Below are 11,143 nucleotides of genomic sequence, written 5' to 3' on the forward strand. Positions count from 1 at the left end.
TACGTCATCAGTACAGTCGTCTTTCGGCGAAAATCCATGTCATGTGTGAAGCCTCCCTCCCAAATACACAAATGGAACCAATTGGACATTCTAGTTGGTTCTGCATACATTTGGTTCCAATTGGTTTCAATCGTATACCATTGAAACCAATTGGAACCAAATGTATGCAGACGGAACCAACTAGAATGTCCAATTGGTTGCAATTGTGTATTTGGTACCATTTGGACGGCAGAATGAGAGCATGCGATTGCTTTGCTCCAGGCATTCCAACTTGTTAGAAGAACATCACTGGGAATTTCCCAGTGGTTTCTTTTGCCTGTGCAGCCACACAAAGCAGGCCGGAAAGGAAGGAAACCGGTCTTTGTCCCATTTGTTCGCTTTTCGGGATGCGGACGGGTGAATGGAAAGCTGGGGAGGCGGTGCGAAATCTCTTGAGCTGGGGGAATCCCACAGCTCACCAACAAAGGTCCGCCCCTTCCCTTTCCTGCCCAGGCTTGCCTGCAGAACCACATAAAGTTGTCCGGGAGTATAACACCGTCACTTTAGTAGCAATATGGACTGCGTCAACAGTATACACCTTTCCGCACGACAGGGCTGAAGCGGAGCCGATCTCGATGTCAGTTTCGATGCCGATGTCGGTGCCGACGACGATGCCGGTTTCATCGCCGCCTCCCGGGGTCTGCGGCAACAGCAGCGACTCCGTGCGGGACGAATCGCGGCGGTCGCTGCCGGCGCTCGTGGCACTGGTGGTGATGGCGATGGCCTGCGTGGCCCTCAGCCTGCTCGCCTTATGGACCCGCTTGATGGTGACGCTGAACAAGCCGCGCCGCACCGTGTGCCTGTCTCAAGCCTGCGTGGCACTCAACGACATGCTGACGGCATCTGCCAACGCCAGCGTCAACCCATGCGACGACTTCTACGGGCACGTGTGCGGGGGCTGGGCAGAGTCGGCATCCGTCTACGAGAGACACCTCAGCCTATTCGTCGACCAGGTAGGACAATGTCACTTTCAGTACAGCATATATAATCGCCGCCTCCTCAATGCCCCTTTCCCCTACCATGTCAGCACGCACACACAAACGTACCCGTTTTTGAGTACTATGAATACGCAGCTTTCTATTCTGCACAACGTGAGCCTCCTCGGTGGATCCGTGGTTGTGGTGCTTGGCTGCTGACCCGAAAGACGCGGGTTCAATCCCGGCCGAGGCAGTCGCACTTCGATGGAGGCGAAATGCCAGAGGTCCGTCTACTGTGCGATGTCAGTGCACGTTAAAAATAAAGGAACTCATCATCAGCATCATCATCATCAGCCTGACTACGCCCACAGGGGGCACCGAGTACTATCATACGCGGCGCAGCATCCCGTATTAATTCCCATATTCTGTATTTGTACATAGTGTAACTACCCCTTTCCTCTATCCTCTCTTACAATCGCTCTCCCCTTTCTTTCCCTCTCCCGGTCCTTTTATTCCCGCTAGTTGCAGCTCAGCTGCTTAAGCTTTCGATGGCAGATGCCGCGGCTAGCAACATCTTTTCCTTCCATTGTTATTTTATAAATAAATAGCCACTAACAACCACAACAAGACAAAGGCCTCTCCCATGTCTCTCCAATTAACCCTGTCCTTTGCCAGCTGCGCCCACCGTACGCCCGCAAACTTCTTAATCTCATCCGCCCACCTAACCTTCTGCCGCCCCCTGCTACGCTTTCCTTCTCTTGGAACCCACTCTGTTGCCCTTAAGGACCAGCGGTTGTCTTGCCTTCGCAGTACATGTCCTGCCGAAGCCCATTTCTTCCTCTTGATATCGTCTAGGATGTCATTAACCCGCGTTTGTTTCCTCGCCCACTTTGCCCGCTTCCGGTGTTTTAACGCTACACCCATCATTTTTTATTCCATGGCTCGCTGCATTGTCCTTAACTTAAGCAGAACCCTTTTCGTTATTCTCCACGTTTCTGCCCCGTAGGTGAGTACCAGTAAGATACAGCTGTTGTATACTTTCCTCTTGAGGGAACCTGCTAAACTACCATTCATGATCTGAGAGGACCTGTCATATGCGCCCCACCCCATCCTTATTCTTCAAGGTGGTCGAAATTATCCGGCTAGGGCGTACCCATATCCTGAGTCACTTTGGAGCGTTAACCATCATAAACCAAACGAAACCTATTCTGCGCCAACGTGGTTGGCATTTGTTAGTGTGCAACCGCCATCGCATGCATACTTCAAAGAACGAAAGTTTTCACAACAGCGGTATTTACGGGAATGTGGGAAGACCTACGGTCCTAGTGTCGGGCCGATGCTTACGGCCACGGGCCAGCCGTTTTAGAATGCATGGGGCTGTATAAGCCGCTGCTTTACAGAGCGAAAGACGGGACAAGGAGACTGATAACGCGAGCGCTGTCCGTCCTCCTTGTCTCGTCTTTCTCGCTGTTTTGTAGCGATAGCTGCACTACGCTACCTCTTCAACCCTTCAGCGTGGCACCACTTGAGCCCCGCTGCGGCGCCGTTAGTCACGTGGTTGGTCACGTGGGTTGATCACGTGGTGCGGTCGTTGGTCACGTGGTGTGGAACAGCTGCTGCTGCCGGCGCGCGCCGCGCAACAGCTGTGCGCATGCGCCGTGTCAAGTGGGACGAAGATGATGAAGGAACGCCCAGCGAAACGGAGCGGCGAAAGACTGACTTCGCAGTTCGACTGAGCGATTTCCACTCGGCCAGATGTAGTTATCGCGCCACTCCAGGTTTAACCAGAGCAAAACCACACCCAATTTTTTTTCAAGGTGAACTAACTAGCCCAACGGTCTAAGCTTGAGCAAGACCTTAGGTGCCTCTTTGCTTGGACTGCTGAGCGAATAAGCCACTTCCACACGTAACGCGAAGAAGACTTGAAATAAGATTCGTAAGAATGAACTTAAGACTGAACTTAAGATTGGCTCAGTAGTCCAAGCAAGCAGGCACGTAAGGTCTTGTTCGCGATATGTGTGAGAGCGGCTGATTAGCTCAGTAGTCCAAGCAATCAGGAACATAAAGTCTTATTCGCATTATGTGTAACAGCGGGTATGCTGCAGCCTCATGCTACCTACAAATTTTGCCACATAGCCGCAAGCACTGGCCAGACACCAGGCGCGAACGTCGTTTGCTCAACGAGTATCGCATATCGAATAAATGTGGTTGCGTCTTACCTAGAGCCCGAGTCTTCTGAAGATGAACTTTAAAGGGACCCTGAAATCATTTCGATTGGAATATTCTAGTACAACCGATATGTAGAGGTAGTATTTGTGTGTATTCGAGTCAAATTTGAAAGCTTTGTGTGGACCCTATAATTTAGAAATATATATATACTTTAAAATCGCTGCTCGAGTATCTCGCAACCGATTAGGGCGACACATCTCACTGCGTGTCCCCTTCTCTTCGCTTCAAAAGCCCTATTTTTTTATTATTGGACAGCTTCCCTAACACCATTGGGACTCTTCCAGGTCCACTTCCTGTTCTCTCGTTTGCATAAGAAGGTATTCATGATCCGTAAATTATTTCTATCTGTGAATTCTACTAATAACTCTCCCCTGCTATTCCTAGAACCTATCTCATAGTATCGTACCGCCTGGTCGCCAACCTGCTTCTTGCCCACCTTCACATTGAAGTCACGTACCCATCAGTACAGTGTACTGTGATTTTACTTTGTTCATTGCCTATTTTACGTCCTCATAGAAACTTTCAACGGTCAGGTCATCATGGCTGGATGTAGGCGCGTAGGCCTGCACCACCTTCAGCCTGTACCTCCTATTGAGCCTAATTCCGATAGCTGCCACTCTCTCGTTAATACTATAGAGTTCTACGTTGCCAGCTATATCCTTATTAATGGGGAATCCCGCCCCTAGTTCTCGTCTATCCTCTAATCCGCGATAGCACAGTATGTGTCCGTCCTTTAGTACTGTATACGCCTCACCTGCCCTCCTAACTTCACTGAGCCCTATGACATCCCAGTTAATGCCCGCTAGTTCCTCGAACACCACTGCTACCCTAGCCTTACTAAATAAATTTCTAGCGTTGAACGTTGCCAGGTTCAGATTCCAGTGGGGGTCTGTCCGGAGCCAGAGATTCTCAGCACCCTCCGCTGCGTCACAGGTCTGACCGCCGCCTTGGCCAGTTGCTCTGCAGCCGCTGGGGACTGAGGGCCGAGGGTTAATTTGTTTGATCATAGAAGATTGTGGCCAAGTACTACACCAGGGTGGCCAAATCCTGTCCTGGTGAGGGACTGCGTTGTCGGTTCTGGTCACCGAGATCAGGCCGCACCCCAGGCCTGGTTGTGCAATTCCATCGACACGCGGAGTCTTTTTTCTAATCCTGTGGAGAATTGCGCGGCACCGGGATTCGAACCCCGGTCCTCTTCACGCGAGGCGGAGGCTTATTGAAAGCGTAAACTATCCAGCACACTGTGCTTCAGTAACGCCCTGCCCCACAACTGCTGCACAGAAATTCTGGTGGCTGCGGTTATAAGCAGCGCCGAGTGGCTATAACTGGAAACTCAGGTGACAAACAATTAATGACAAGCGATCCATTTCCCTTGCAATTACGAAAACTTCGCGCAGCACATGCATTTACAAAAATTGAATTTGAACCGAAGGTGCTGTGCGGCAGGTCTTTCTTGACGTTTCGCTCAAGCCAGTTGTTACCTCGCGTTCACGGCATTTATTTCAAGACGCTAAAATCGTTCAGTACACGCTTTGGCGTATAATGCCTTGTATAGCACTAATTCCGCCGCAAAGAAAGAAAGACCAGCCACGTTGAAAACAATACATGGCCAGCCCATTAAGCCTAGAGCCAGACATTTCATCACCCTCAGGATTACATTAGAGTCGGATACAACTCAAGAACGCAGCGACTTTTCCCCTTCAAAGGACCCCCTTCTAGCCAGTGGCGTCGGCCGATTCTCATGACCCTGCTAGCGTGACAAAGCAGGGAATGGCAAATGAAAGGGTATAATCCATTCCCTCTATAGTGGGGGATAGACTCCTCTCTCCATCGTGGCGGCGCTCCCTGCATTGTCACGCTAGCAGGGTCATGAGAATCGGCCGACGCCACTGGCTGGAAGGGGGTCCTTTGACGGGGAAAAGTCGCTGCGTTCTTGAGTTGTATCCGACTATAGAATCATAAAACGGTGAGGCACAGTTAGATGTCTACAGGGGCCCACCGGGATGGACAGACAAAAAAAAACGGGATATGTACGCTTAGGAATGCTGTCGTTTTTTAAACATTCGCAGTCAGGAAATATGACGAAACAATGCTACGGGGACGCAGGTCACCAAGGGAGTGATTGACAGTGCGCCTACTCGTTCCCTAGTGCACTGCGCTTATTAGCACTCTTTATCCCTCGAGGTGAATACCACCAGACAGATCTCGCCTTTCCATTCTTCCGTAAAACATTCGCTCCCGAAGGCCCACCCAGAAGACGGACGGAATTGAGGACTACGGGTGCGGATGCAGAGTCACGTGACCGGACGTCCCTGGCTCCGCCTCGTCCGCGAACGGCGTAGCACTCAAGCCAAAAACAGGCGCGCGGCCTTCCCCTAACCATGCACTGAGCCACCGCGGTTCGAACCCGACCGCGGCGGCTGCGTTTTTATGGAGGCAAAACGCTAAGGCGCCCGTGTGCTGTGCGATGTCAGTGCACGTTTAAGATCCCCAGGTGGTCGAAATTATTCCGGAGCCCTCCACTGCGGCACCTCTTTCCTTTCTTTCACTCCCTCCTTTATCCCTTCCCTTACGGCGCGGTTCAGGTGTCCAACGATATATGAGACAGATACTGCGCCATTTCCTACCCCCCAAAACCAATTATTATTATTATTATTATTATTATTGTTATTACTATTACTATTATTACTACTACTATTACTACTACTACTACTACTACTATCATTCCCTCTTCGCTTCTGGCGGTAGTCTGCGCCGTTTCTATAGTCCGATAAAAGTTAAGACAAAGCAGCATTTCCCCGACGCCCCTTGCTGGAAGAGGGTCCTCACCCTTCCGGCTAATGGCGTCAGCCGGTTCTCATGACCCCGCAAGCGTGACAATGCGGGGAGTGGCAGATAAAAGGGGATAGGCCCCTCCCTGCATTGTTCCGCTGCTCACCCTAGCAGGTTCATGAAACTTGGCCGACTTCATTGGCTTGAAGGGGGTCCCTTGAGGCGGAAAAGCCGCTTTTTTCTTGGGTTTCCCATCCCCTATCGCGCGCCCTCCCATTAATAATCTCAGTTATTAGTATAAGTTCTTTTTTTTTACCAAGATGGGGCTTTTGCGGGACCAAATCGATGGGGTTGGAGTGTTGACGTCACCTGCCCATTTATTGCCTTTGTGCTGGTGCATTTGTAGGATGCTGTACCTGCCTTGATCCTGGAAGGGAAGCGCGAGGAGGGGGAGGGGGACAGTGGTTTCGAGAATTTTCGAGTCCACCTGCTGCATCGTTCGCGCCGTCCATCGCGTGCATGCGTTTGCCGTCCGCGGACGACGCGAAGCCAGCGACGTCTGGTCCCGTGATGCTCCCACGTGACCCGACGTCACTGGCTCCGCGTCGTCCGCGGTACGTAGGCGAGGAAAGGCAGACAGCTAAGTTCTCATTAATGCGAAAGCATTATATGGTTATGTCGCGTCAGCAAAAAGTGTCCGCAAATTTTGTCCGCACGATTGCGTCGCTCTGTGCAGATAAATGTGCAAAATTTTGATCGTGCTAGGTAGTGTGTGAGTAGATCTTGAGATGAGAAAAGTCTGGTAGATGAATTTCAATTAGCTAATTAAACTGAATTAATAAAAATAAACGCTGTGTTTGAAGCAGGTGCAGAGGGACACAAATTTAGTCCCCTACAAATTAACGGAGCGCGACGCGGACGAAGCGAACAGGCCGGAAACCAGGAATCAACTGTCTTTATTCTACTCCGCACGGGCCGCCGCGGTGGCTGAGTGGTTATGGCGCTCGGCTGCTGGCCCAAAAGACGCGGGTTCAATCCCGGCCGCGGCGGTCGAATTTCGGTGGAGGCGAAATTCTAGAGGCCCGTGTAGTGTGCGATGTCAGTGCACGTTAAAGAACCCCAGGTGGTCGAAATTATTCCGGAGCCGTTCACTACGGCGTCCCTCACAGCCTCAGTCGCTTTGGGACGTTAAACCGTCATAAACCAAACCAATCTACTCCGCACGTGGCCCCACGTAGCCAACGCGAGCGCATGTCACGGGCCGAGGCGGCGTAGCACTGCTGATGATGATAGCGCGCCGCTACGCGTCTTGTGTGACTGATGTGATGAAATACGATGTAAATGGGTAGAAGGCTTGCTTACTATAAAAATAACAAGAAATTAAAAATATATAACAATAAAATAATAAATATAAAATCATAACAAGATTTCATATTTATTTATTTATTTATTCAAAATACCCCCAAAGGCCCTCATTTGAGGGTATTACATGGGGGGGGGGGGGAGTAAGTACAAAGCATTGTTATAAGGTTAAAGATATTGCACTAAAATAAAATAGAAATCACAAAATATTAATCATAAATAGGCATTCACAGAAAGGGTCGCAACAATGCACATAACAGCAAAATTTGAGCATAAATAAGTAGTAGTAGTAGTAAAGACTTTTATTCGACCATAATTTATAGGCCGAGCATGTCGACCGCCTGGGCGACCAGAAGCCGCTGTTCTTCTTCCCCTTCAGCGCCAAGCCAGTCGAGCCAGGTGGTGATGGATAGAAAGGGTGGGGGGAAGGAACCCGACTCAACACCGCTAGAAAAAGAGAAATACAACACTGGAAAAGGTGCGCTGAAGTACCAAAAAAAATATAAAATAAAAAGAAGACAAGGCGGAAGAAAAAACAAGAAACGAAAAATGGAGTGAGGAAGGGAGAAAAGGGAAAAGCTTTCGCATTTCCGCTCTTAAGGAAGCTTAAAGGGTCCCTGAAAATGGTGTTTAAGGTTGGTTATAAAATTCTCGCATTATGTAGAGTACTGACCAACGAGCGTTCATGCCACGTAAAAGACCTCAATAGCGAGCCGAAAATTTACAGTACAATATTTAAAACTACCACTTCCGCGCCTAGCGGCGACATGCGGTGCTGCGCTTTCGCCCGAATCCGCGCTCTTTACGTCATGTAGCGCTTGTTACGTCAGCAGCGGACTGCTAGCATTGCTTCGCGCGCGTCGGCAGCCGGCGGAGGGGACGAGTGCGAGGGGTCGGCGGAGCAGCGCCGACATTTCAGCGTGCGAAAAGTGACGAGAAGGAAAGGCGGGAAGATAATAATAATAATAATAATTGGTTTTGGGGGAAAGGAAATGGCGCAGTATCTGTCTCATATATCGTTGGACACCTGAACCGCGCCGTAAGGGAAGGGTAAAGGAGGGAGTGAAAGGAGAAGTAAGAGAGAGGTGCCGTAGTGGAGGGCTCCGGAATAATTTCGACCACCTGGGGATCTTTAACGTGCACTGACATCGCACAGCACACGGGCGCCTTAGCGTTTTTCCTCCATAAAAACGCAGCCGCCGCGGGCGGGAAGACGCGGAAATCAAGACGCGGAAAGCAAAATTTTGACTACATATAACTCAGCTTCTACACATAACAATAATAATTGGTTTTTGGGGAAAGGAAATGACTCAGTATCTGTCTCATATATCGTTGGACACCTGAACCGCGCCGTAAGAGAAGGGATAAAGGAGGAACTGAAAGAGGTGCCGTAGTGGAGGGCTCCGGAATAATTTCGACCACCTGGGGATCTTTAACGTGCACTGACATCGCACAGCACACGGGCGCCTTAGTGTTTTGCCTCCATCAAAACGCAGCCGCCGAAAAACGAAGCGCATCTACAAAATTCTTGCTGGCGGACACTTGTGAAGCGGTGTCCTTCAGTATCCTAGGCACATCGCACCTGTGTTGAGAACCCCCTTTCACTGCCCCCTTAAGTGCAGTTTTGTAATTCTTCCTATACCAGGTCGTCACCACGCTGGTGCAAGCCGGCACCAGCCGAGTGAGGGGCCAGACGAAACAGGCCGCTGTGCTGCTGCAGAGCTGCCTTGCCATCGTCGAAGACGGCCGGGACGAGCTGGACGCCTTCCGGAACAAGCTCGAGCAGCTGGGCGTCATCTGGCCGCTATCTGAGGACGACAGGACCGACGGCATCGCAGTCGCCGCGGCCAAAGTATTCAAGGCGTTCCAGATCTCCCCGCTGCTGACCATCCGCAAGCGCCGGAGCAAGGCGGGCAAGGACGTCTTACACATTGAACCAGGCAACGTGCTCCCCAGGTGGCTCAAGAGGCGGGCGCTGCTGGTGAAAGAAGGAACCTACAGGAGTTATTTCGAACGCGCCACAAAACTCTACGCAAACGCATCGACACATCAAATGAATTTCACGTTCTTTTCCTACCTCGAAGACAGGTTTATCGCAAAGGTGACGAGCGCAGACCACGACAGTGCTGAAGTTACCGAGTTCGATTCTGTGAGGGAACTCAGCCGCTATGTGGATCCGCGCAGGCTTCAGCAGCTCGAGGCGTTTCTAGAGCGCGACCTCAAGTTACCATCCACGGCGAAGGTGAGGATGCGTGCCGTCAAATACCTGAGGCACGTCCTCAACGCAGCAGAATGGCTGGGCAAGTGGCCTCCGCAAATGTACCTAAACTGGTGCGTGCTCCAAGCTATGTGGCGATTCATCAGCAAACCCCTGTCGGAGCTCTGGCACCAGAGCGTCAACGCTACCTCGGACGCTGTCGTCGAGCATCCCAGCCACGCGGACTGCCTCGAGTTAACCGAGTCGCTCCTGGGCTGGGCCGTGTTCGGGGAATTCGTGCGAACACACGGGGCCCCCTCCGCCCAGGACGGCATGCAAGCGATCGCAAAGAAGGTGGCGAATGCCCTCGTCTCGCAGGTGAGGCGCGGTCGTTGGTCAATCATCGCGGAGGGGATTTCGTTCGACGCGAGCGACTTCGAGGTCGCCTTGTACCACACCGAACGTCTTGACGGAGCAACGTTGACAGGGGCGTTCGACAAGGTCGCCCTGAACGCCTCGCTGCTTCAGAACTGGCTGAACATCGCCAAGGCCTCAGCTTACGTACCCGACGAAGAGCTGAAGGGAATGTCTTCTAGTTACATCCAGCATCTCCGCGAGTCCGAGGGATACGAGCTCTTCGATTCCCGCACCTCCGCCATCCGCATCCCTCCCCTCTTCCCAATGCTCCCGCTGTACCACCAGGAGTCGACGATCGCGGCCAACTACGGAGCCATTGGCACCCTTTTGGGAGTGGCGGGCGTGCGACTCTTCCTCAGTCGGCTACCTCCCGACTCGCCAGCGTTCAGCAAGGCAGAGGAGAAGCTCGAATGCTTCGCGTCCAGCGCGTCGTCGGGCAGGTTACCGCCGTCTCGAAGTCGCCAACACATCCACTTGGCGGCCGTGGTCGACCTTGTCTGGGAAGTCTTCACCTCGGTGAACGCCTGGTCGGCCGACGGCAACCACCTCCTCAACTACACCAGCGAGGCGACGTTCTTCGTGGTGATGTGCCACCTTCTGTGCCGCGTGCGGGCATCACTCCGTGTCCAGATGAGCTGCAACGAAGCCGTGAAGAACAGCCGCAGCTTCGGAGAGGTCTTCAACTGCAGCGTTGGCACGCCCATGAACCCCCGATCAAAGTGCCAATTCTTCTCCTACGCTTGAGGGCCGCTTTTCGGTTGCTCAATCAGCAAAAACGAAACTATGAAAACACCGTGTTTTGTATACTGTTCAGATCTGGAATTTCATTGTTTCCTATGCAAATAATCACTTCTTTTCCCTTTTTCATTATTAACTTTCCGATTTCGCTTATAGAGCACGGTTCGTAATTTCGCGAAATAGCTCAACCTGATACATCACTTCCCTGTGTATATTTCATAATATCTTCCGACCATCCAGTTTATGGAGCCAACAAACTGATTCGACCGCTAACAGTTCTTGTGTTTTATCTTGTGCACGAACTTTTGGTGGGGCCTATATGTGCTCATGTCGAGCAGTGCGCAGGCAACCTGTGTGCACAAGTGTTAAGTTACAGCATTCGCATTTCCATGTGCCACGGACGACTCCGGAAAAAATTGACGAGCGCTCAGCACGTGGCACTGCATAAACGCAAAAAGGCTTACAAACATTA

At 51.4% G+C, this 11,143-nt stretch overlaps 1 protein-coding gene across 1 annotated transcript; it reads left to right on the plus strand.

Annotated features, from left to right (window-relative positions):
- The first annotated feature begins 650 nt into the window (after positions 1–650).
- Positions 651–10,677, plus strand: LOC144109700 (endothelin-converting enzyme 1-like). Its single transcript, XM_077642500.1, has 2 exons — positions 651–992; positions 8,965–10,677. The coding sequence occupies exons 1-2, from the start codon at positions 651–653 to the stop codon at positions 10,675–10,677; spliced, it is 2,055 nt and encodes a 684-aa protein (XP_077498626.1).
- Positions 10,678–11,143: the final 466 nt, after the last annotated feature.

This window comes from Amblyomma americanum, chromosome 11 (genome assembly GCF_052857255.1).
Source record: "Amblyomma americanum isolate KBUSLIRL-KWMA chromosome 11, ASM5285725v1, whole genome shotgun sequence".
Lineage (NCBI taxonomy): Eukaryota > Metazoa > Arthropoda > Arachnida > Ixodida > Ixodidae > Amblyomma > Amblyomma americanum.

Excerpts from the sequence above, each read along its gene's own strand:
- LOC144109700 (XM_077642500.1), top strand. The coding sequence starts at position 651 with ATGCCGGTTTCATCGCCGCCTCCCGGGGTCTGCGGCAACAGCAGCGAC. Across the intron at positions 993-8,964 it reads TCAGCCTATTCGTCGACCAG|GTCGTCACCACGCTGGTGCA; the intron begins GTAGGACAATGT and ends TTCCTATACCAG.